This window comes from Dasypus novemcinctus, chromosome 5 (assembly GCF_030445035.2).
Source record: "Dasypus novemcinctus isolate mDasNov1 chromosome 5, mDasNov1.1.hap2, whole genome shotgun sequence".
In the NCBI taxonomy this organism is placed as follows: Eukaryota; Metazoa; Chordata; class Mammalia; order Cingulata; family Dasypodidae; genus Dasypus; species Dasypus novemcinctus.
The window spans coordinates 114,857,251-114,884,854 of record NC_080677.1 but is presented as its reverse complement, the minus strand read 5'-3'; the positions used below and the strand labels follow the sequence as shown (position 1 = coordinate 114,884,854).

The following is a 27,604-nucleotide window of genomic DNA, read 5'->3' as shown; positions in this document are numbered from 1 at the left end:
AATGATGAAAATAAAGCTAATTTCTGGTGTTTAAAGGAAAAAATCTTTTGTTACCAAAAAATTCACTTAAATTATTTCATTCTCTAAATATCATATATAAATAAGGCATTATATCCACCTTTTGCATTTTCTGCAAGCCATAGCATAGCATAAAGACTCTCAATAAATACTGGTTGAATTAAATTTTAGAAGTCATTGCGATGTAAGGCATTGGTTCTCTAATACTAGTCTTGTACTCACTGTAGCAGAATCACCTGAGGAACTTCTTTTTTAAAAAAAGAGATCTGAGTTCCACAATACTACCACAATAGCTGCTTCCTTACAGAAAAACAAATTCAGAATTCTGCTTTCCATCTCACTATTCTATTAACTACTACAGCATTTCATTCAAACAAGAATACAAAAATGGACCAATGTAGTTTAGAGCAAAGTACAATGGATTTTTGTACCACTGGTGTTCTGTATCCAGCTCTGCTGTACACACAGTACGATCAAGGTAAATTCACTTAAAAGTTTCTGCATTTGAAAAATGAGGATTCTGCACTAGACAATCTCTAAACTAAGAATTCCTATTACCTGTCCTGCTGCCTGCAAGTGCTGAGCCATACTGGATGTGAGGATGACCTGGCACAACTGGAGAGCTGGAAGGAGAATCTGACGGTATCGATCCACTGGAGTAGGGATGAATACTGGGGGATCTCTCATGCCAAACATTCTTAATTCATTTCATTCCGAAAAAGAAAAAGAAACAGTCCAAGACTGAAGATATTCTCTAAAAGTTCATTACCATCTACATGGCAAAAAAATCACAGCCAGTTGATTAAGATGTGAAGCTATTAATGAGTACACTGCAGCCAATACATACATTATTGGTGTAAAGATTTTGCCTAAAATAGTAGGTTAGTTCATCTGGATTTACAAATTTTGATAAATGCTATTAAAGAATATCTGCATAATTTGAAAAGTCAATGCTTGAAACTTCCTAAAGAAACTTATTTACTCTAAATGTTTTCTTGGGCCATAGAGACTGGGTAAGACATAGGTGAAAAGTTATATTCCCCAAATTTCCCTTTCCTATACCTTAGCCCACAAGGAAACTAAACTATCCATTAAAAATTAAGATTAAAAAAAAAGTTGAAGTTAGTTGTTGTGCAATCATTTAACCTTTAGGATTATGCCTCAGAATGTTTTATTAAGAAGCTATTAATAGGGAGGTGGATGTGGCTGAGGTAATTGGGCTGTCGCTTACCATAAGGGAGACCCTGGGTTCGATTCCTGGGGCCTCTTTTTTTTTTTCCCAAAGATTTATAAAGAAATAATCTCTCCCCTTCCCACCCCCACAACATTGTCTGCTCTTTGTGTTCAATTGCTGTGTGTTCTTCTGTGTCCACCTGCATTCTTGTCAGTGGCACCCAGAATTTGTGTCTCTTTTTATTGCCTCATCTTGCTGCATCAGCTCTCTGTGGGTGCGGCGCCACTCCTGGACAGGCTGTGCTTTTTTCACGCAGGGCAGCTCTCCTTGCGGGGGCATACTCCTTGTGTGTGGGGTTCCCCTGCGCGGGGGCACCCCTGCGTGGCATAGCACTCCTTGCACACATCAGCACTGCATGTGGGCCAGCTCACCACATGGGTCAGGAGGCCCTGGGTTTGAACCCTGGACCTCCCATATGGTAGGAAGATGCTCTATCAGTTGAGCCAAGTCCGCTTCCCCTGCGGCCTCCTAATGAAGGCAAGCTGACCCGCACTGCTGCGGATAACTGACGACACACCACAGATTGCTGAAAGCAGACAGCTAGCACAAACAAGGGGAGCGGGAATAAAGTGAAGTAAAATAGGGAAACGGACTTGGCCCAGTGGTTAGGGCATCCGTCTACCACATGGGAGGTCCGCGGTTCAAACCCCGGGCCTCCTTGACCCGTGTGGAGCTGGCTCATGCACAGCGCTGATGCGCGCAAGGAGTGCCGTGCCACTCAGGGGTGTCCCCCGCGTAGGGGAGCCCCACGCGCAAGGAGTGCACCCGTAAGGAGAGCCGCCCAGCGCGAAAGAAAAGTGCAGCCCGCCCAGGAATGGCGCCGCCCACACTCCCCGTGCCGCTGAGGACAACAGAAGCGGACAAAGAAACAAGACGCAGCAAATAGACACAGAAAACAGACCCCCGCGGGAGGGGGGTAAATTAAATAAATAAATAAATCTTTTTTTAAAAAGTGAAGTAAAATAAATAATCTTAAAAAAAAAAGAAGCTATTAACAAACTGTTCTGTCCTAAGTGCTTATATTTAAATCTTTGTCAATTTATATATCATACACAATAGAATGGTTACCTGTTGAAGAGACAGGAACAGAAGCAGAATATGGAAATAAAAGGGACTAAATAAGAGAAACACTTTGCACAGAGGAGAGATAAAAATACACCATGAACTGAGGAATATAATTCAACCCTCTAAAGCTTTTTAAGAAAGCAATATGAAAATTTTTTCCTGGTGGTAAAAAAGTTCCATAGTTAAGCCTGAACAACTCACAATATTCAGTTTGGCAATGGATGGTCTGAAGAAAATTACTAAATAAGACCAAGTTTTATTTATTACTAGGAGAGTAATGCTGTCAAACACAGCTGTAGCCATGTAACAATAGAAAGAAATATAGATTATTCAAATTGAACTGAGAAAAATGCTTAAAAACTTGAAAAGAATTTCACTTAAAGCTTTTAAATTAGCAAGCAGTTGGTAATATATTAAAATGATAAAACAATATAAACTCTGAAATCCTTATCCAAGTTATTAGGAATAGTAAATACACAACAATAATTTCACTAAAATACTTTAGAATACCACTTTAGCTGAGCACATGTCTTTTTACTAAACAAAATAAGGACGGGAAGATATATTTACTGACAAAATTTCTCTATTTCTCCCTTGTATTTCTACTCTAAAGTGGAAAGCATTATGTTCCTACCCTCTTTTACCCTAAAGCAACATCTACTCATTAGTAAAAAACAGTGGTATATTACTTTTTAAAATCAAGATGAAAGAGTACTGTTCAAACAGAATTATAAACCAATGGGCAATTATGTTTGCAATTTCTTTGGTCCTTAGTAATCCTTTACTAGGATTAAACAAAATCAGTCTTTATGGACACTTACCTCTGAGGGTCCATTTCTGGGCGCATGTCATATACTTGGCATTGTGCTAGTCTCACAATCACCCCAGACCTCAGCAGCTCTAAAGCACCCTGCTGTATCTTAGCCACTCTTGTGAGAAATGCCTAGGAAGTTATAAACAGAAAATCTTCAGTACTGCAATCACAACCAAGGACCTCATATAAAAATGAAACTCTATCATGGCACATTTCCAATCTTTAAATCATCATTGAAGATCAAATTTGAGCTAAGACAGGACATATTATACCACCTTTCTCATGGGGTTTTTATGATGATTAAATAGCAGGCATATCTAAAGTAGCTGTATATAGTGCCTTGCATGAATTAAGGACTCAGTTAAACTGTCAGTCTCTGTTACTATATGGGTTTATGGAGGGCAGGGAGTTGGTCTATTTTTTTCACACCCATATCTCTAGTATCAAGTACCATGTCTGTATAACTTCCTGAAAAAATGAATAAAGGAGGATAAAAAGAGCCAATGAAGAAATCAAGACTCTAGTGCTTCTGTGACTGTGACATTTGTGATACTTTTAACCAGAGAATTTAAAACAGATTTGGAGGAAATGATGGATTATATACTGTATTGAAAATATTGTGTTTAAAGCAGCTATATTGTAATATACAAAACTAATGAATTTTATTGTGTGGTGACAATTTTGCTCACTGCTTTCCTCACAGAGCATTGGTGTCATATTGCCACCATAAGCAACCTAAGTGAGTAAGCAGCAGCTCCACTGTTCAACTAACCCTTTCAAGATCATTTCTTTTTTTTTTTTTTAAATATTTATTTATTTATTTAATCTCCCCCCTCCCCCGGTTGTCTCTTCTCTGTGTCTATTTGCTGCGTCTTGTTTCTTTGTCTGCTTCTGTTGTTGTCAGCGGCATGGGAAGTGTGGGAGGCACCATTCCCGCGCAGGCTGCACTTTCTTTCGCGCTGGGCGGCTCTCCTTACGGGGCGCACTCCTTGCGCGTGGGGCTCCCCTATGCGGGGGACACCCCTACGTGGTGCGGCACTCCTTGCGCGCATCAGCACTGCGCATGGGCCAGCTCCACACGGGTCAAGGAGGCCCGGGGTTTGAACCACGGACCTCCCATGTGGTAGACGGACGCCCTAACCACTGGGCCAAGTCCGATTCCCCCTCAAGATCATTTCAACCCAACTTTTGCATACTTAAAATATACATTTCTAGCATATACATCCCTCAATTTAAAACTCCTTAGAAATTATTAGTTTATATGATAAAAAATATTTGAAATGTACGCCACATTAATTTTCTTTATACATATGTAAATCCAAGGGGGAAATGCCCTATTGATCTAACTGTAAATATCTATAAGGGCTTACCATTTTGGATTCATAGGTATAAAGAGCTTTTAAAAGGGGAGGTTGTGGGGTTAGTAAGCTCTGTAAAGTACGGTCATCTTCTACCAAGCTGTCCACAAGCACCTTCAAATAGCCACTGTTAGAAAGATACAGAAGCCACTGCTGCTGCTTATCCACAGAGACAATCCGGTCAAGTAGAGCCAGTGCCAGCATCTGAAGGAAGAATAAATCAAAGTCCAAAAAGTTCATGTAGATAGCTACCAAAATCAACCATAGAACTGCCTTTATCTGGAAACATTTGTAATTTTTCTTTTAAGGAGATCTTGGCTTACGATAAAACAGTCTTTTTTGTTTTGCTTTTTGAGAAGTTGAAAACTGTGTATCAAAAATCTCAATTTATTATCTTTATTCAGCAGCTTTCTGTTGTTTCTATTCAGTATAAGCCTAACTTTATAATTAACAAAAAGATAATTCTATGGGAAAATTCTGAATTAAGACTCTGAACAGAACTAAAAACATGTAAGTAAACAAAACAGAAGTTCCAAATAATAAATTAATCATAATATATTGCCAAAAATAATTATCAACATGTAACACACATTTTAAAAGTGAATTCAGGTGATATTTTTATAAGTCAAAATATCTATTACTACTAAACAAAAGTTTCTTTACCCTTCCAATTTCATGACCATCACAAGCATCTCGACAGACCACTTCCATGAGGGCAGCCCCATAACTCTCAATTATGGCTATGTTTTCTCGCTGTAATTTACTAAATACATCTTCTGGGGCTGTCAGCCTTTCCCACATGGTTTTCTTGGCTAAAATTTATTAAAATAGAAAAAAATTAAAGCATTTCAATTAAAAATTCCCATGGCAAATGAATGATTACAGTTCATACACAACAAAAATATCCTTCCATTACTATATATATATATATATATATATATATATATATATATATATATAGGCTTTAAGTGATCCATGAGTCTGGGCAGGTTAACTTGAACAAAATGTACATATTTCATATATGTATACTAAAATAACAAGAGTATTATGAAAGGATGAACTATTATTTTAAAAAAATCAAAATGAGGGAAGCAGATATGGCTAAACTAGTTGGGCACCCACCTACCACATGGGAGGTCCCAGATTTGGGTCCTAGTGCCTCCTAAAGAAGACAAGGAGATGCCCACACCCGCTGCAACTAGCGAGATGCCTGCACCCCACCTCAACTAGCAGGCACCTAAATGAGCAGATGCCACAAGCCAGCAGATGCCACAAGCCAGCAGATGCCCCAGCCTGCAGGAAGCAGATTTGGCTCAGGCCACTGGGCACTCGCCACCCATGTGGGAGGTCCCGGGTTCAGTTACCAGTGCCTCCTGGAGAAGGCAAGCAAACAATGAGCAAACAGATGAGAGAGCCATCTGGGGGAAGGAGGAGATAAATACAAAAAAATAAATTAAGTAAGTAAATAAATCTTTAAAAAAAAAATCAAAATGAATTATAAAGCTCCAAAACAACCAATACTCTGTATTTATACTGCTAATCACTCTGTTTTTATCTTAATGAGACTTTGGTTTGACTGCATCTGATACAAAGTTGACAAAAATCTATACCTCCAAAAAACAGGTATTTTTATTGTTTTCTTAAATTGAAATACTTATTACAAATTAAAAAGTACACCCATTATAAAAATTTAAATGTACAACGGTAATTAAAGATATAATTACACAGTTTACATAAATTTCATGTAAATCTTTTAGAAAAGTTTCATAAATACATTACAGTAAACAAAAGCAATAAGTGTACCACTGCTTTGATTTCAGTCATAATTATTTTTACTTTTATTGTGGTAACATATATATAACAGAATTTCCCATTTTAATCATTTTTAAGTGTACAATCCAGTGATATTAAGTACATTCATACGGTTCTGCTGTCATCACCGTTGTCCATTACTAAAACTTTTTCATCACCCCAAACAGAAACTCTCTATCCATTAAATAATAATTCCCCAGCGCCCTCCCCTAATGCCCCAATAACCTCCAAAACTACTTTGTCTCTATGAATTTGCTTATTCTTGATATTTTGTATAAGTGGAATCATACAGTATTTTACCTTTTGTATCTGGCTATTTCACTTAGCATCCTAGTCATACTTATTTTTAATTTCCAAAAGAGTATCAAAGGAGGATATGAGATTTTTGTTTCTCAGTCATGTCACTCCCTGGACTAAAACCCTCTCTTGCCAGCATGCTGGTCTATATCCAATTTAACACTTATTTTTTTAATAAATACTTATATTGTCATGCCCACTAGAGTGTAAACTTTATGAAAGCAAGTCCAACATCTTTTAATTCTTTGGTCTACCCCATTAATGTTTTTTGCTTCCTAAAACAAATGAAATAATCACCGTATTATTATTGATAACCATTTGTATTGTGAAAAACTGGAAATAACCTAAATGTCTGAAAGCAGACTAAATAAATTATGGGACAGCTGTGACCATCTATACAGCCATTAAAAATGTTATTATATGTTATAAAGTTCATAAAATATTAAATGAAAATGAAAAAAGAGGGTATAAATCAGTACAAAAAGATAGCTATAACAAAAATGTTGTCATTGTTATCTTAGAGGTATAGGATGTGTGATTTTTTTCCCTCCCTTTTGTTTATTTTATCATTTCCTATGATTAATATTTATTTTGAAATAAAAGGTAAAGGGACTTTTTAATTTAAAAAATCTAATTATTAAGTTTTAGTGAAGTTCTGAGGTTTTAGGACTGGACTAAAGTTGTTTAGAAACAAAATAAGTAAAGAATGTGTATCAAAATTCTCATCAAGCAAAATGTCCACAAATACACACAGCTGTAGCCAGGTTACACAGACTCACAGACAAAAACTGAAAATCCCACAGAGGGAAGCAGATTTGGCTGAACTGATAGAGCATCCGCCTACCACATGGGAGGTCCAGGGTTCAAACCTAGGGCCTCCTGACCTGTGTGGTGAACTGGCCCATGCGCACTGCTGATGCGCACAAGGAGTGCCCTGCCATGCAGGGGTAACCACCGCATAGGGGAGCTCCACAAGCAAAGAGTGCGCCCCATAAGGAGAGCCGCCCCACGCAAAAAAAAAAATGCAGCCTCCCAAGAGTGGCACCGTACCCACAGAGAGCTGACGTAGCAGGATGACACAGATTCCCGGTGCTGCTAGCAAAAAATGCAAGCGGACACAGAAAAACACATAGCGAGTGGACACAGAGAACAGGCAACTGGGAGGGCAGAAAAAGGGAGAGAAATAAATAAAAAATAAATCTTTAAAATCCCAAAGTAGTATTCCTCTGTCATGTAGTAAACAAAAACTTAATAATGGCAATAAATGGTCTATTCTAATCCTTTTATTAATTCTACTTAGAGAGGTAATTGGGTATTATGGTTTCATAAATAAAGAACAAGAATAGTCTTGCTCAAAAGTCATTAATAGCCCAAGGAATTATGAACAGAGCAAAAACTTAATTATTCTTGTTTGTAATCAAAACTAAAGGATACTGGGAAGCTGCTGTGGCTCAATCAGTTGGGCTGCCATCTACCATATGGAAGGCCCTGGGTTTACGTCCCAGGGCCTTCTTGTGAAGGCAAGCTGGCCTGCACCCACGGAGAGCTGATGCAACAAGATGACACAACAAAGGGAGCCAAGCAGACACAGAAAAAAAAAATGCATGGCGAATGGACACAGAGAACAGACAGCAAAAACAAGCCACAAGGGGTGGGGTGGGCAGGGTATAAATAAATAAATAAAATAAATCTTAAAAAAAAAAAATTAAAGGATACTGCTGAATACCACTAACTTGTCAAATTCGTTTAAGGAAAAAAAAGCCAATTTGAAAGAAAATAGAACATATGAAAAAAACTAAAAATAAAAGATCCTGGAAATTGTTAACAACTCAAACAATTTTAAAATTAAGTATTCAAATTGGCATCTTCCATATAGCTCTATCAATTAAATATAAATTAAATGTTGACTGATAAGCCCCCAGAAAATATAAAGTTAATAATCTGTTTTAGCTACAATATAATCCATTTTATTGAGATTACAAAAGCACTTTAACAGGGTTAGCCTCATGAAAATAAAACCAAGGAGGATCACACTACATCCTTTGTACCAAATGATTAGCATAACTTAATAGGTTGGCTTTATAAACATTTACGTTAAGAATACACTAACTGTGGTTCATATTAAACAATCAGGCTTTGGTCAAATTTATCCTTATTTGTTCCCAGCGGTTGCTGGTAGAAAAGAGTAAAAAACAGACAAAGACAGCAAAAATATTCATAATGTCAGCTCCTATCAACCAACTCCCAGGGAATATATATGTATAAGCAATGTTGCATTTTAATTTCACCAGTGGTTCTTAATTAGGGAGGCTTATAGCTAGGTCAGGAGAGAAAACCAATTTTCTGCTGGAAGTTGAGAAAACTAAGATTCTAATTCTCAGATCTGCCACAAATAAAGTTATTTAGTTTCTGTAAGTCAGATTCCTTTTAAACAAAAGAGGGAAAATGACTGCCCTGTGTTCAGTGTGTATGGTTATTTAAAGAATAAAAGAAACGTGGAAATATAAACAATGGAATTCAATTATTTGTTTTAAAACAAAACAGAATTAAGTAACAGCTGGCACAAAAATATTGTTCAATAAGCATTTCTTAAATTTAATTAATAAATTCTAATTTGAAATTGAAAAAACACTAGGAAACAGAGCATTTTGCTATTTAAAATAAGTAAAAAATAAACACCAATTATGGTTGAGAAAAAAATTTAAAAACCAACCAAGGAATGAAATTATTATAAAATTAAAAACAAAGGAAAATTTGTTTTTATGGTCACATTGTTTTGTCTAGTCCTGATAATGAACTTCTTTGGATAAGCCTGCTGTAGAACTCCACCAAGTGATAAAGTGGTGATATGTGCCAATTCAACTAACTGCAATGTAAGAACAAAAATCAATTTAGATACATGAAAAGAGAGGAAAATATGAGAGATGTGACTGGAGAGGGGGGAAAAAATCTCCATTACCTCTTCTCTAAAAAGAACTCACATTTTTTTAAACCTTTTCTGAACTACTCTGCTGCTTTCCCTTTAAAATATTTGTATACATTATTTAAGTGGGTATACTTTAAATATTTGCATACATTATTTAAGTAGTATATTGCATTTCTGTTAAGTGGGTACTACATTCCACCATTTGACTATTGTTGCCTGCTAAGTACTATGGAATAATATATAGCCATTAAAAGGTAATATAAAAGAATTTGTGCCTTACACACACTGAGGCATTTAAGATTTTGAGTAGAAATAAACATTCTTAAAGGAGATGGGTAGAAAGAAAGTGCATTATCTGAAGGAGCTTCTGACAAGTTTTTAACAAAAGGCAAAATAGCCATGGTATGGTGCAGAGTATTCCTATGCTGGTCTGTTGGATGGCTGAATATATTTCTATATCAATTTATTTATTGACAGATTTATATAACTATGCTACCTTCATTTCAGAGAGTAGTGTTTTTCAGTATTTTAAATATGCATATATTTTGACCAAGAAATGTTACACCTGGGAATTTATCAGAAGAAAATCTCAAGCTAGTACAAAAATATGTATACAACTGGTCAAGAGTTCAAATCAATAAAGGCATTTTAGAAGGCTATTTAATAGAATCTATTAAAATTAAAATGTGCAAACTTTTTCACAAGGAAATTTCATCATGAAGCATCCTTCTAGAGAAATACTTGCATAGGCACATAAAAGAATGTTTAATACAATTTGTTTGTGATAGTGAAAAAATAGGTGCAATTTAAATGCCTATCAATAAGGAAAATGGTTAAATAAATGTTTCATCTCTACTATGGAACTGAGCAATCAAAAGAATCAACTAGATATGTACCATGACATACTGCAAAGGGTAGAAAGATGTTGTAGAACACTATGTACAGCATATTGTTCAGAGGGAGAAGAAGGAGCTATTGAAATTTTAAGAAGCAGAAATAACACTTGAGTTTTTTAATACCACTAGTATTATTTCCATAATTTTTAAAAACCAAACATTGGTTCTAGACTTTGTAGTAAATGCCCTGATGGTTACATAAAGGCTCATTTATTAGAGCTATGCTTAGCCCAAAGATGGAGAAGTGGCTTTTTTAAGTTTAAAGTAACCAATCTCTAAAAACAGAAAAGATCAGAAATTAATCTGTCTCTACCTGCTTCTAAAGTGTCTGGCTCATCTGGTCTCTGGGCAATCTGTAAGTAATAAAGCAGAGAGCCATACAGGTGAGTTCTCACTCGTTGGAATCCACCACCTAGGGAGATAAAGTGAAAAACCTTTTTAATTAAAGTTAAAATAAATACACAAATTGTAATTTATAGAAAATTTAGAAGTACCTGTCTTCAAAATGAAGTCTAACAGTTTCTTCAATATGATGTGAAGTGAAGAATCTCCAATAGAAGCAAAACCCACCACTGGGCTTTCTGTTGAAGGAGGTGAGGTGAAAGAACTATCAAGCATAAAAACATAATGGGCTTCTCTGGGTCCTGAGACTAATGGTTGCTTCTGTTCTGTGCGAACAGCTTGGCTTAGGTGGGCCGTCAGGGTAAACACAGCACCTGCTACCACTGGCATTAACTCCTGTGCTGCTTCATCATCCAGTATCTTAAAGTAGAAAGATAAATTTGGGTTAGGATTCTGCTTTCAGCTACAATCATTAACAAATTTACATTTAGTTTTTCAACTGCTATAAGAACATAACAATGGACCTGTAAGATTCAAAGAAAAAAAGACCAATTTAGAGAGAGAAATTTGAATGTGATTCTAGGTGACAGGTGTTCTTAACAAAAGGGATTCCTATCAGAATTCACAGGGAAGATGTTTTTGGGCAAGTCACTTAAATGGCTATATGACTAGAGGAAGGTCTTGAGTAGGTCTGAAGGAGGATGTATCCATGTGTATTTTTAAGAAGTTCCCTAAGAATTTCTGATACACATCCTATCAGAGAGCCACTACTATACAGAATTAATCTCCTTCCTCAAGGAAATCTAAACATTTGCATTGCACAGCACTGTTTTATTCCTAATCTAAAGCTTAGAAAAATAAAAAAAATTAAATTAAAAAAAAGGTGGCAAAGTATATTTTAATATTTAAATACATGTTCAGTAACATAATTTAATGTAGGAAGTCTATCACCTTATCATGCACATCTTGTAGGATGTCCCGAATAATCAGTTGTCGATCCTCTGCCTGAATGAGGTCTTGGGGACAGGCTGTCAGTATAATTTCTACCAGCTGTCTCCATGACTCCAGTGCATGCCGTTTTGCATGAAGACATTGAAGCAGTTTGTTTCTTCCTACCACATACTGAAGTATAGTGCTGATTTCCTAAAGACATAGAAATTGAAATCACAAGGTTAACACACAAATAATGCCTATTATCAATAGGTTCCTATGTTTAATAGTTAGTTAGAAAAAAATAGTACAGTTTGGAAACCTACCATCAGTATGCCAGGCAGCAGATAACTTTGAAGTTAAATTGGTGGGCAGGGCTATGAAAAATAATATATGAGGGCTTTGTGTACATGCTTGTATGTAATGGAAGGCAGGGGGCAGATGCTTTTAACCCAATCTTTTTTCTCCTTGCAACTGTTTACTTATACTCCTGGAACACTAGAGTGCTTAAAACTAAGCTCAATGGCATGTTTCTATGACATGTCTTTTCTTTCTTTGCCTCTTGCTTTTGTAAGCCAAACGTATTTCTATGTACATGGTTTTCTATACCTAACCTCTTACCTATAACTCTCTCTCCTTATGATAACAAATAACTTTTTCCTTGATCAATGGTAAGGAGTAAGGGAAGTCTAAGTACACAATTAGGGACAGGTTACAAATCTTTAGCCAGTTTAAAAGAAAAGATGTTATTTATTCTGGTATGCCAGACACTGACTTCAGTTCATTTGCTTAAAATTTATAATAAAGTCAAAAGTGAAAGATTCCATTAGATTTTAATGTTTATGTAGTTTACTAATTAATGACCTATAAGTCAATTTCCTGTTTTGTGTTTTAATCAGCAATTTAAGTGGTTGGGTTAAAAGTAACATGAGCTTACCTCCATTAGTAAAGGTCTCTGTCCTATGGCTGCCATACCCTGAAGGGCATTTACTTCTGCTATAAGAACTCTGTGAAGAATCTATAAAATTGGAAAAAGAAAACAAGACCATTTCAAATACCAGAAGAATAATACCCCTATCTATCACTATAAACTGCCCTAGAGGGGAAAAGGTTTTGATACCTTTAGATGATCTAACAGTGGCACTCTCCAGTATACAGTCAAAACTGTTAAGTATTCCTTACATTTACAGAGTGGTACTAAATCCTCTGTGGTTAATGTTCTGGATATCTTCTTCCTGCTAGTGAGGCCATTATAATTTACCTGGTAGATAAATAAAACTATGCCATAGTTCTAGTGAGGTGGGATAACTGCTAAGAGGGTGATAGGGGACCTGTAAAAGAAGTAAAGGTAGAGGGGAAGCAGACTTGGCCCAATGGATAGGGTGTCCGCCTACCAAATGGGAGGTCCGCCGTTCAAATCCCGGGCCTCCTTGACCCGTGTGGAGCTGGCCCATGCGCAGTGCTGATGCGCGCAAGGAGTGGCATGCCACACAGGCATCCCCCGTGTAGGGGAGCCCCATGTGCAAGGAGTGCGCCCAGTAAGGAGAGCAGCCCAGCGCAAAAGACAGTGCAGCCTGCCCAGGAATGGTGCGGCACACACACAGAGCTGGCACAGCATGATGATGCAACAAAAAGAAACACAGATTCCCGGTGCCACTGATAAAGATCGAAGCGGTCACAGAAGAACACACAGCAAATGGACACAGAGAGCAGACAACTGGGGGGGGGGGATAAATTAAAAAAACAAATCTTTAAAAAAAAAAAAGTAAAGTAAACGTAGAGTGGTCTATTGATTTTTATTTTCCTGGTGGCTTGACAAATAAGCTAGTAATAAATATCTGTCAGAAGAAAACAACTGTATAGTAATATTTTCTTCTCATGACTCAAAATTTGAACCACTTGATATTACAGACACTTTAAACCAATCCTCACCTTGACATTGCAGACTGTCTGTCCACGTAAATTCTTGTGTTCACAGTTAGCAATAACCTGTTCAATCTGGGCCCGATCAAAGAAATCTAACTGCAAAGGCTCAGGGATCTCATGACTGAAGTCAATCGAGTCAAGAATGCTTAAAATTTTTCGACGCACTAGGAAAAATAAAAATTAATTCAATTTTACTTGGGGTACCAAGGAAAGGAGGAAACCATCATATTCAGCCCACTCAGCCTATATTAAGCAGGGCATTAGTCCAGAGAGAAGGCTATGTTGAAGTCTAAATTTGTTTTCACATCCAATTCTTTTACCTACAAAAATATTTCTTTCCATCCTATCGACCTAGTTATATTTCTTGGTGACAAATAATCCCTTACATAGCTTTTCTATAACAGTTCATAATATGAAAACACATGCATAATAATCTCTTAAGTTTTAAACAATTTAAAGTATGTCTATAAAATAAGTTTATTACAAATTCAAAGGGCTTTACCTTTTGCAGCAGTGTCAAAGTGAAGGAATCCAGAAACAGACCTATTTTCATCTTCTATTCCACTTTCACCATCTGTTGAAGAATCAAAAATAATAGAACTGAAAAATGAAAAAGCACTCTTAAAACTATATTTAGGGGATGAAGATGTGACTCAAAGAGACTGAGCTCCCCGCCTACCATATGGGAGGTTCCTGGTTCAGTTCCCTGTACAACCTAAAGAAGACAGTGAGCTGCTGGTGCATCCTAAAGAAGCTGGTGTGGAAGAATACATGGCTCACCTGATAGAGCATCCATCTACCACATGGAGGGTCCAGGGTTCAATCCCCAGGGCCTCCTGACCCGTGTGGTAAGCTGGCCCACGCACAGTGCTGCTGCATGCAAGGAGTGCCCCGCCACAGAGGGGCGCCCCCACATAGAGATGCCCCACGTGCAAGGAGTATGCACCACAATGAGAGCCGCCCTACAAGAAAAAAGTACAGCCCACCCAGGAGTGGCACCACGCACATGGAGAGCTGATGTAGCGAGATGACACAACAAAAAGAGATGCAGTTTCCCAGTGCTGCCTGATAATACAAGCGGACAGAGAAGAGCACAAAGCAAATGGACACAGAGAACAGACAATGGGGAAGAAGGGGAAAGCAATAAATAATGTAAAATAAATCTTTAAGAAAAAACAAAAAAAGAAGCTGGTGTGACGGGTAGGCATGGCAAGGACACAAGATGATGCAAAAAGAGACACAAGACAAAGAACGTAATGAGACACAACAAAGCAGTTAGCAGAGGTTCCCGATGCCTCGTAAAGAAGACGAGCAAGACAGCGAGCTGACATAATGGGAAGGCACAACAAGATAATGCAACAAGAGACACAAGAAGAAAAAAAGCATGAGAGACACAACAAAGTAGGAACAGAGGTGGCTCAAGTGATTAGGCACCTCCCTCCCACATGGGAGGTCCTGCGTTCAGTTCCCAGTGGTTCCTAAAGAAACAAGGAAGATGAACAGACACAGCAAGTGCAAACAACGAGATAGGGAAAAATAAATAAACAAAAATAAATCTTTAAAAAGAAAAAAAACCACTACATTTAGGGAGTGGATGTAGCTCCCTAAATGTACAAGGTCCTAGGTTCGATCTCTAGTACCTCCTGAAAAAAAAAACAGGGAGTGAATGTAGATTAAGCAGTTGAATGCCTGCTTCCCACACAAGAAATCCTGGGTTCAGTTTCCAGTGAATGCTGGAAATAAAAAAACAAACAACAAGCAAACAGACAAAAGGGCCAACTCAGGGGAGCTGACGTGGTTCACCAGTTGAATGCCAGCTCCTCACATATGAGGTCCCAGGTTCAATTCCCGGCTCCCATATCTCAAAAAAAAAAAAAAAAGGAAAAAAAACAAGAAAAGAGAAAACCAGCTTGCATTGGGGAACAGATATAGCTCAGTGGTTGAGCGCCTGCTTTCCATGTACAAGGTCCTGGGTTCCTAAGGGGAAAAAAAAACTACATGTTTTTTGAAATAGCAAGCATAAGGTATTTTATTTCTAGGTCAAAAGAGCCCTTTGCTAATGGATAATTAAAAGGCAAAGAGTGATTAGGATTTATTACCATCTAATTCTTTCTGTCCCTATGGGATCTACTTGACAAATGCAAAGGTAATCCAAAAAGGAACACCCAATCATGCCAATGAGTTGGTTAAAAAAGCTTATGATTAATTTGCATGCATAATATATATTAAAATAGTTTGGTTCATGCTGGATCAGTATAACAAACTCCAATGATTGTTTTGTGTACATGACTACAGCATACTGTAGATGCTTAAAACAATAATAAAATAATCACGATATTATTTTAAAATTTTGTGCTTTAAGGAAAAATATCTAAAGGTAGAGAGAACTGTTTTGGTCTACATTTATCATACTGCCAAGCAGTAAAATAAAACAAATGCCAATGTCAATAATCACAAGTTCACCTGAGTATGGTTTCACTGGCATGTCATCCAATAACAGGTGCAAGAGCCTCTGGGTATGTGACCGTTGGCGATTCAGAGAAGTTACCCTTAGTTCTATTGAAGCAGTCTTCATAAGCCATGACATCTGGTTCAGCATAGATATTTCATATTCTGGAAGTTAATCATTTAAAGCTTAGTTTCCCAGATCAGTAACACAAAATCAAAACAGAACAAAATTCTATAACTAATCAGATATTTTTCAATTTAAATTAGTCAATAAATTATGAAATTTGGTGACACAGTAATTTATTACTATGCAAACTTAACAACAACAACTAAAAAAAGATACCATGGATTAAAAAATAAGCTAGAATGTGCCTATGAAAGAAGAGCTAAAGCAAATGAAGAAAGACAATCAAGTTTTCATAAACAGGATAATTTCACACAGATCAAAAGAATCGTGAATCTATAAGATTTTGACATGAATACAGAACTTAATACTTTTAGAAAAGTGATTAATTCTCAAATACATCAACCTGTAAAAAACAACCATATTTGATTTCACAAAAGAAATGCACTGAAATAAATTCAATAACTTGATGATATCTCACAAAGTAATCAAGAGCTTGGGAATCATTGATACATTAAGACTTTTTTAATCTAATATTTTTCTACTATGATAATTAGGGTTGGGAATCACAGATAGGTTAAGATTTTTTGAATCTAGTATTATTCTAATATGACTGGCTCTGAAGTCCTATTTTCTAACCATATAAACATAAAATTCACCAGTAATATTAATACCACTATTTCTAAAAATAATAACAGGCAAACTAGATCTTTTTAGAAAACAGTTACCATAATAGGCAAAATTTATTAGCTTTTCTTTTTAATTAATTAGGTATAAAAGATGGTTTCTAAAGCTTCTTATAGAAATAAAAATCTGGCACTATTTAAATAAAGACAAATTTATGAAAATTAAGTGAAAAACTTTTTTGCCATCAGATAATCTGCACATATCTCACATTACCACCTTAAATTAGAATCTAATAGTTACTAGGAATAGAAACTTATTAGGAAATCTGTGAACCTAGATTTCCTAAACACAAAGATGATATACAAAGTAAACTTTTACAAAGCACAACAGATCACCACTGTCTGGTAATAATCAGAATTTAGAAAGTTGCTAAAAATCAATCAAAAACAAAATTATAGGAAGTAGAATACTGTTAACACAGAATTAGCCTGGGCTAACTGTGTCAGTTATGCCAATAAACTAAATTTTAAATGGTTTCCACCAAAGTTAGTTTTCTGTTTTCCATTTCAAGACATGATTTTTTTTTCAAAGAGATTTTTATATAGTTTTCACTCGGAAAATCCACATTTCCAGAAAGTTCTTATATGAATATTTTCTTATTCTTTCAACACAATCTTCACTTTCAAATTTTTTATTAGAGAATCAAATTTCATCCTTGATTGGTTATGTTTAAATAAGTCTAACAGGTAAACATCAGACTTCTCAAGCACAAACTACAAAAGCAACTAACAAAGCAGTAAAATAACAAAAGTGACTCAAAAGAGAACAGAATTCTACAAATACTATAACTGCTCCCCAAAATGTTGTTTAAATAAAATCATTTAGAATTGGACTTACAAATCTGTTATAATAATAAGGGAAAATAACACCCTACCTCTGTTCGAGAAAGGCAGATGTTGCAGCTGAGAGAATAAGAAATCCTGGCTGGTTCGTAAGTACCGCATAGTAGGACCAGATGTATCAGAATATGCACATAACTGATATATTACCTGCAGAATTAAAATAAGAAAATACCTAAATCAGTGGTTTTTGTTGTACATGTTAACATAATAAAATGTGAAATTAGATCTACTCAATGAAAACAAAGATCCGTCAAGAACTCAACCAAATGGATAAAAACATACGCAAACATAAGTTCAGGATTATAAGCAGTCCTTGACATGTAGTTTAAGAAAATATACTGGAATACTAATGAGAATACTGATGATATTACTGTTGGGCTAACATGGAAACCACTCAAAATATATTTATTTATACATATTTATAAATGTAATTAACAAGCTTTAATATTTTAACTATTATTACAAGCAAATTACTTGGAATTAACTTCTGAGAACTAAAATTATTTTATCTCAACTTTGAGAAGATGACAAATTGAAGAAATTACAAAAATGATCCACAAAGTTAATTATATAACAAATATACACTCTTAAACAAATGAATTTTTTAAAATTAATAGACTTAGGGAGAAAATTTTGTATCAAAAATAACCTAAAGCAAATTGCTACAATATATAAAGATTTCTTTTTAAGTGTAAGAAATCAGAATGATCCAAAAAGGTAAATTGGCAGTACATTTAACATGAGGAAAAAAAAGTAGTTTGTACTCAAAAATCCCCATTCTGTTTATTAATAAAAATAATTAAGGCAACAATAAAGCACCATTTTATATCCTTTATCAGCAAAATTTAATTTATAAAAGGCAAACCCCAGTGTTTGGCAAAGTGGCGGTGAAAATTTTCATTCTTTAATGATTCATTATTAAAGTATTTATTAGTGTTTTCCATGTATCAAGGACCTTAGACTCCTCTATTACTGACATCATCAATAACTAACACAATTGCTATCACTTTAAGTCTAAACCATAAAACTATTCACATCCTTTGATACAACAATCCCATGCCTAGAAATATATTTTTAAAAACCAACAAGACATAAAATGGCACAGTACTTTTGAACAGCCAGCAAGAACAGGCAGAAACATTTTTCTAAAAGCTCCAGAAAATGTTAAAGAAATGCAGTAACTGTCTGAGCACTCAATCAAGGAAAAGGCCACTTAAAGGAGGAGTTCATGATGCCCTAACTACCTCTTCCCCTGGCTGTTGTATATATGTTTCCACAATTAAAGAAAAAAGAAAGTATGAAGTTAATGAAAACCAAGACTTAGAAGGATATTGAGACATAATAAAAAACTGGAATATAGAATGTAAGCTTTTTATCAAAGTTAAATTTCTTGGACCTGGTAACTACACTTACGGTGATTACTTACGTGAATTTCCTGTTTATAGAAAATGTAAATGGAAGTATTATGTTTTCAAGGAGTATGATATATACAATTAGCTCTTCAATGTTCAGAAGAGATGGATGGTGGGTGGGTGAGAGGAGGGGAGGAGAGGGGAGGGGAAAAGGTGGCAAATGTTAAATTTGGTAGATACGGGCATCTGGGGGATTAGGGGTATGTTGGAGTTCTCTGTATGAGGTTTTTATTATTTTCTTGTAAGTTTGAAATTATTTCAAAATAAAATTTTAAAAAATCATATTTAGACTGTCGCTTTGCTTAAGCTTCTTTAGAATTATAGTCTACTATTAAAGTTGAAAAGTCAAACTCTTTTCAAGCACTGCTATTAAAATGTACGGAATTAAAAAAAAAATGTGTACTGAGTACAGCTCATAAAACAATGTGTATACAAAAGGAAAAAGCCCAGAAAAGAATACAAGGTAGAAATTAAGTAGTTCTGTTGCAGAAGTATGTTTATCTTCTAACCAGTTATGATATTCTTTTGATACTTTATAAACAAATAAAAACTTAATAAGCTAATAATGAACTTCTCAAAACAACAATAATCAGCTACACATATTAGAGAATAAATTAAGAAAATACAGTAACATGCTCAAAATGTGAGAAAGGCAATACTATATGAGAGGAAGACACAAAAAGAGAGTTGAAAAAAGTACTAGAAGATATTTTACTCGGGTCTGCTCTATAGCTTTCCAAAGACAAGTGAGGGAAAAAAAATCTCCACCCTAAAAGAGAGAAGGGCAAGGCACAAGGCTGAGTCTCAACTTCTTCAATCAGAAGACCTTGTATTAGAGGATGCTAAAGGAATCAGTAAGGCCCAACTTATGTCCCTTTGCTACAATCAGATTTATTTATACTAACAAGCTCTTCATACTGGCTTAAATTCTTTTTATTTTTATTTTTTCTATCTGTTTGAGTTGTTTTGGTGTGTCGCTTTGCCACATGGGGACTTGTGCCTCTCCACGTCACAGGGGTCTGGGATGCCTTTTTTCTTTTTTGACCCAGAGGTCTCAGGGATGGAACCCAGATGCTCCATATGGTAAATGGGAGGTCAGCTGCTTGAGCCACAACCCCTTCCCGTAAATTTTTTTTTAATCTATTTTATTGATACATATTAGTAAAGCATACATTATCCAAAGTGCACAGTGCTAAGTTCTTTTTGATACAAGGTTAAGTATCAACCAACAGGTGAAAAAGTACCTTTCATTAAAAATAGATCAGAAGAGTGGATACAGCTCACGCCCCCCACCATAAAAAGATCAGCATCTTATAAAGTCTAGTCCTCCAAATATTTATAGAATTAACAAATCAAGAAGTAAAGACAAGTAAAACAAAAGTTTTCATTTTAGTTTAAACTTTACATTAATTTGATTTTCTACCATCTTACATAGCTGTAGGACTTCATAATTTACATCTCACAACAACCCTGCTCACATATTAAAAACTCAGACTCAGAGAAGTTTCATGATATATCCAAGGTAATTGTGATAGACTGAATTATGTACCCTAACAAAAGACATGTTTTTAATCTTAACCTGCATTCCTGTGGGTATGAATCCATTTGTAAACTGGATGCTTTGAAGACGTATTATCAGTTGAAGTGTGGACTCATTTGTGAATGGAATCTTCTAAGATCATATACTGGTATGACCAAACAAATGAGAGAAGGCCTTAATCCATATGACCGGAGGGTTTATTAAGAGAGGAATTCTGAGGCAGTCAGAGCAGCCAGAAGCCAGGGGAAATGGGGACAGCAGACCCAAAAAGAGAGAGAACACCATGGCAGGCAAAAATGCAAGCTAGGGAACCTCAAGGATTGCAGCAAGCTGGTACCAGAACATTACAGACTTCAGGGAGAAAGCATGGCCTTGCCAACAACACCTTGATTTTGAACTTCTACCCACCAAAACCATGAGACAATAAATGCTTGTTGTTCCAGCTAACTGTATATTATTTGTCATAGCAACTGTTATAGTTCCCTGGGCTCCTCAAGCAAATACCATGTAGGTGAGTAGAGTTAAACATTGAGAATTTATTTGCTCACAGTTTTGAGACTAAAAGAAAGTACAAATCAAAAAGCCATCAAGGCAATGCTTTCTTTCCTCAGAACTGGTATTTTGGAGTTGGCTACTGGAGATCTTGGCCCTTGGTTCCTCTGTCACATGGCAGCCTCTTCTGGACTCTCTGTTTTCTTCCAGTTTCTTCTCTACCAGGTTCCACTGAATTTCTGCATCTTGCTTCTCGGGTTTTCTCTCACTCTGTCTGGAATTCATTCAGTATAAAGAACTCTAGTAATGGGATTAAAACCCATCCTGATTGGGCTGGGCCACACCTTAATGAAGAAAGGTCATCAAAAGGTCCAATTTACAATGGATTCACACCCACAGGAGTGTATTAAAATTAAGGACATGTTTTTCTGGGTTACATTAACCTTCAAACCACCACAGCAGCACTGGAAAACTTACTTATAAGACAGTAACTTAACTATAAGAAGCAAAGCTGAGACTCGGAAGTCTTGTGACTGAAATCTACTGTTCTCTCCACCAAAAAAAAAGTTATATTAAACACAGCACATTTGAAAGTTTCTACACTGCCTGGTCAAAATGCATCACAAACTCCAATTTCCCTCATTTTTCAAGTGATCAGCATTTAGGATCTTTGGATCCATAAGATCTTGAGGCTTGTTATTTATGGACTTTAACTATAGATAAAAGACTGGCCAAACTACTAAATAAATTCACCTCAACTCACACATACTATTATTCTCTAATATCTGTGGTGTATTCAAACTTCTAGTTAAGTTTATTCTATTAAATGCTACTAAGTGTAGTTTTCTATATACCTGGTAACACAGCTCAGCAAGTTGAGGAGATTCTCTCACTGCCACTGGGCCTGTTCTCCCTTCAGTTCCTTTCTCCAAGATGTTTAAGATGGCATGAAGGCACGTCCGAGGGCAACCTAACACTCCTACACAAACCAAAAGTATATTCAACTTTTCTTTTAGAATTTCTGCATTAAAGACCTTAAATTAAATTAGCTTTACAAAAGTAAACATCTATTTACTCTCTGTAAACACCCTTTTCAAATACTGAAAATTGATAAATGCTAACTCTCTAAGGTTCCATTTGTCCAGTCTTAAACTAAGGACCTAAAGACTGACCCATTGCATTAATTTTCATATACTATTTCTTTCAATGAATTATCTCTGAACCCAGAAATCAATAAATGACCATTTAAATATACAAGTACGGGAGAAAAAAAATAAAGGCCTATGTGTCTAAATGGCTATACCTGGATCTTGTAGATTTGTGGTACTAACAGGTTTCTTCAATTCAAAGCCCAATAAGTAGAGAGCAAGATTGGGTGGATTGCGTTCCAGAGAGGTGATGAGAAGATTCAAGATGTGGATTCTTGTTTCATGACGAATTACAGCTAATTTTTTTTCAAGTTCTGATCCTTAATTTGAAGATCATATAATACAATTACAAAACAATAAGAGGTAGTATAAGCCAAATTTATAAATATAAAATTTTTATTCCGACTTTCCTTTTTTTTAAATTTTAATTTAATTAACCATTACGTTGGTTTCACTTTTGTTAAAGGTTTCCCAAAAGTCTTACACATTTATTTGAGAAAATTCTCCATTTCTCTTACATCACCACTAGGCAATTAACAGTTTGAGGTTTTTTCTTAATATTAAGTATTTATATACAATAAGAAATGAGTTCATCTAAAGCATACCATCTTCTAGATGTACAAATTCTTCTGTATCTTCACTATCCAAACACTCCACAAATCCAGCCATCAGCTTCTGACTTACACTCTGTATCAGTCATAAAGAGATTAAACCAACAAATTATCAAGTTTCTAAATATTAAAGTAATTATGATAAATGATATATTTATAAATATTTTATAAAGAAAAAGGCAAATCTGCTCTAAACAAAGTACTTAAGTTCTAGATAATTTTTTTAATTCATAGAAAGCTAAGTTCTTTAAATTGCCATAAGTTAATTCTCTATAAAAATTAAAGAAACAAAAATTTCAAAACTTTATTAGCTGCAAAATTTGCTTTCCTCATTTTCCTTCAAAAAGAATCAAACTAGTTTTTTTTTCAGACAACATTAAATCACTGTGTCATGACTTCATTATATAGTCAATGCTATGAAATCTTAACTAAAATTTTTTTTAAAAATTCTCATCCTTTTTTTTAGGAGATACTGGGGATTAAACCCAGGACCTTGTACAGAGGAGGCAGGCTCTTAACCACTGAGCTATATCCATTCCCTCATCTTTTCTCTTTCAAAATGAAGTACTTATTACCAGTTCTATATTTCTGAGTTGAGAGATTAGATACTCCTCATATTCTTTAGAAGTTAGGCATGATATTAAAACTGGAATAATAATTTATACTAAAATGAATGTCAATGAACTGAAAGTCTTCCACATACCCTGATCATAGATATCACATGGTTTCTTGGGCAATTTCATGAACTTCATCTAAATGCCAAAAATTTAAGGATTTTAATGCAGAGAAATAGTGGTTCTCAACCTGAATGGGGTACTGTTCAGGGGGCACTTGGAAATAGGTGGAGCATTTTTTTTTTTGAGGTGACTGGGCCAGGTATTGAACCCAGGACCTTGTACGTGTGAAGCAAGCACTCAACCACTGAGTCACATCAGCTCCCCTAAGTTCGGTTTTTTGTTTGTTTGCTTGTTTGTTCTTTTGTTTTTAGGAGGTACCAGGAACCAAACCCGGGACCTCCCATGTAAAAAGCAGGCACTCAACCACTTGAGCCACATCCACTTCCCATGTGGGGCTATTTTGAGTTACTACAACAACTAGAGGTTACTACTGACTGATAGTAAGCAGGAAACCAGGGATGCTTAAGTTCTTGCAATGTGAGGGATGGCTACACATAAAATAAAGAACTGACCAATCTAAACGCAAAAAGAGCCCCAGCTTAAAAACACTGTGAAGGAGTAAACAATAAAACCTTTATGTAGGAAAGCAGTACTTTCCAACATAAAGATACAATGGGATAAATGTCTACATATAGGAGGGAAAGAAATCGAAGATTCCCCAATTGCAGCTACTGAGTAAAGAGAAACAGAATTATTATAAGTGGAATAAAAGAAACACTTAAAAACAATCTATAGGAAGCAGACGGGGCTCAAGCAGTTGAGCACCTTCCACATGGAAGGTCCTGGGTTCAGTTCCCAATGCCTCTTGAAAAAGTAAAAACAAACTACAAGCAAAACAAATGAAAAAAACAACTCAGGGAAGCCAATGTAGCTCAGTGGTTGAGTGGTGGCTTCCCACATATGAGGTCCCGGGTTCAATCCCCAGCCCCTGGTAGCTAAAAAAAAAAAAAAGAAACAATCTACAGTGTAATATCAAATTGAAGCGACACAGATGTGCATCACTAGAAAACCATTCAGAGCTGCAGAGGCTCACTTATAACAGAGGCAACTAACAGGGTGAAACAAAGGTAGCAAAACAAAAAATAAAAATAAAAAACAGAAGCTACAACTAGAAATTTAATCACTTTAAATGTGCAATGGGAAGCAGGAGTCAAGCTAGGTTATACAACCATACACTTAGCACTGTGAACAGTATTATCTTCAAATATACATATGCACATATATGAAAAGATTTTCACCCAACCTAGATAAGTATACTTACTCTAAAGATAATTTTTCCACAAAGAAGAATAGGATCCTCCATAGCACAGACACTATTGACTTTATATGTACTCAGAATACACCAAAAAATAATGACAGGAATAACAAACTCAGTTACCTGGTCATGTGTGAAATCTCCAACTAATTTTATCTGAATATTGGAATTGCAAGAGATACACCCAAGTATCTTGGCACTTTCAAAAGCCAATTCAGGATTCGTGTTGCCATGGTATAGGTACCTTCAAAACAAGAAAACATTTGAAGAACAATATGAGGAAACTTTTGGCTTCCGACTATTCTCAATAAAAATGGAGGGCTTCCACTAGCCCATATAGCATTTGTGTATGAACCTGTAAAAGCATCCCCCATTGTAGGTAGATTAAGCCAGAGGACAGCAGCACACTGGCTGCAATTCAGTCGCCATTAGCCAGCAATCCTTGGTTCAATGGATAATTGACATAACCATAAATTGGACTAAACAAGAAATAAATCTAAACTTAGCCAATATTTTAATCTGACCTATATGTGTGCATGTATATATACAGATATATAGATAGATGAACATTCTAATTTTTTAAATTAAAGGAGCAGGTTCATTATACAAAATTGAGAAGCGTGAAAAAGTATCAAAAAGAAATTAAAAGTCATAAGCACACAATCTAGGGAGAGTCACTTCTAACTCATTCCACTGCTCTATTTTTAATTAACATTTTATGACCATATAATCAAACAATTAAAAATTCTAGAGCTGTAATGGGCATAATTTAGCCACTTTCTATTATACCATTAGATTGATTCCAAATTTTTCACAATTAAATATAAACTACAATTTTTCACTATTATAAACAAAGGTAACATGACTCCCTGGTATACTACAAATCTCTATTCGAGCTAGATTAAGATCAAAATTTAAGCCAAATTTCTGTTATCAAGCAACTTGGGGAAATTTTTGTAACTTTATTACTAAAAAAAAAATACATTCTTGTTCAATCTGCAAATATGTAACTGAAACAAAACTAAACAATCTTACCAGTTAATCCATGAATCTCCTTTTATAAAGAGAAAATGATAGCTACATTTTATTTATTCATTTGTTTAGCATTCACCTTATTACTTTTGGATAGGTTATATATTCACATGACACAAAATTAAAAAGTATTAAAGGGCATATAATTTATTCCCTACCTCCATCCTCCAAATATCCTAAACTCCTATAGGAGGCAAACAATATTAAGATAACATTTTTGGGCGGCGAACTTGGCCCAATGGTTAGGGCGTCCGTCTACCACATGGGAGGTTCACAGTTCAAACCCTGGGCCTCCTTGACCCGTGCGGAGCTGGCCCATGCACAGTGCTGATGCATGCAAGGAGTGCCATGCCATGCAGGGGTATATCCCCCGCGTAGGGGAGCCCTACTCACAAGGAGTGCGCCCCATAAGGAGAGCTGCCCAGCACGAAAGAAAGGGCAGCCCCCCCAGGAATGGTGCCGCACACAAGGAGAGCTGATGCAGCAAGATGACGCAACAATATGAGACACAGATTCCCAGTACTGCTGACAACAGAAGCGGACAAAGAACAAATACACAAAGAGAACAGACAACCGGGGTGGGCAGGGAAAAGGGAGAGAAATAAATAAATAAATAAATAAATCTTAAAAAAAAAAAAGATAACATTTTCATCTTAGAAATCTTTAGGCAATAGAATAAATTAGGAATAAGAAAAGAAATTGCAAGGTTCAGAGTAATTAAAAATCAGGGGGACCAGAGAAGGCAAGAATAAAATGAACAAAAAACAAAAAACAGGTAATGTATTAGGATTTGGAAATCAATGCCAGAAATGTCCATCTGATCATCATTTCATAGTTTCTCTATCTACAAATACAACTTACCTGGCAATGTTTACCACATTATCTGCCTTCTTAGTCCTGGGATTAATTCCCTGCAATAGTTGTTCTAAAGGAGAGACTATTAGAGCCAGTTGACTCTCTCTTAGAAGATCCATAAAGAGATTTTCCTTTTGAAGAGTAAGATTGAGAAGTGCAAGGCAATGCTGCACTGCTTTTTCCAAGTGTTTCTTCCCTACAAACCAAAAATGAAACTGAATCTTAGAAATTTATAATCAATTCTTAGGGGAAAAGAATAAAGAACAAGTTCTAGATTCAAAAGACCTTCAATTTTTTAAACTTTCAGCTACAACTTCATAAAACAACTCACCCATTCAAATCATGGTTATTTTCATGATCCAGATTACATTTATGGAATGGCTTCTTGAGCCACTTCTCCTTTATCTTTTTCCTGATTGTTTACAGCAATGGTTTTCAATAGAGGGTAAATTCTGACCCCAGAGAACATTTGGTGATGTCTGGAGACTTTTTTGGTTGTCAAAACTGGGGAAGTGTTACTGGAATCTAGTGGATATAGGTCTACAGGGCACAGGACAGTTCCCACAACAAAGATAATTCAGCCCAAAACATCAAAAGAATCAAGGTTGAGAAATCCTGATTTGGTATAATAAATATTCATGGAAAATTTGGAAAGAAGCAGAAATTATAAACAGAATCTCCTATAATCCCAAAATTCAAATTAAAAATTCTGGCCTATTTTTTCCCATTTTCTTATCTCTATTTCAATTACACAGTTTCAATTCATGTTTAAGATCTGCCATTTCTCATTTAGATCACAGCCCCCTTAAGCAGAAGCAATACCGAATAGTTGCATACATAGCATACTTCATAACAAATCTGGG

General features: G+C 35.7%; 1 protein-coding gene across 3 annotated transcripts in view; it reads right to left on the bottom strand.

The window, feature by feature from the left end:
* Positions 1-27,604, bottom strand: part of NUP205 (nucleoporin 205) — a 94,623-nt gene that overhangs the window by 28,093 nt on the left and 38,926 nt on the right. For all 3 annotated transcript variants that reach the window (XR_011648865.1, XR_011648866.1, XM_004470452.4), the window contains exons 18-34: positions 26,748-26,937; positions 24,978-25,098; positions 22,917-22,998; positions 22,467-22,631; positions 22,018-22,142; positions 17,752-17,866; positions 16,082-16,231; positions 14,121-14,192; positions 13,625-13,782; positions 12,630-12,710; positions 11,714-11,905; positions 10,915-11,182; positions 10,734-10,832; positions 5,153-5,301; positions 4,502-4,693; positions 3,139-3,260; positions 577-715 (exon numbers count right to left, since the gene is read on the bottom strand). Coding sequence is in view for 1 of the 3 variants with exons in the window: in XM_004470452.4 (XP_004470509.1) it covers positions 577-715; positions 3,139-3,260; positions 4,502-4,693; positions 5,153-5,301; positions 10,734-10,832; positions 10,915-11,182; positions 11,714-11,905; positions 12,630-12,710; positions 13,625-13,782; positions 14,121-14,192; positions 16,082-16,231; positions 17,752-17,866; positions 22,018-22,142; positions 22,467-22,631; positions 22,917-22,998; positions 24,978-25,098; positions 26,748-26,937 (2,420 nt within the window). In the remaining 2 variants the exon portion in view is untranslated. The remainder of the gene's footprint in view (positions 1-576; positions 716-3,138; positions 3,261-4,501; positions 4,694-5,152; positions 5,302-10,733; positions 10,833-10,914; positions 11,183-11,713; positions 11,906-12,629; positions 12,711-13,624; positions 13,783-14,120; positions 14,193-16,081; positions 16,232-17,751; positions 17,867-22,017; positions 22,143-22,466; positions 22,632-22,916; positions 22,999-24,977; positions 25,099-26,747; positions 26,938-27,604) is intronic.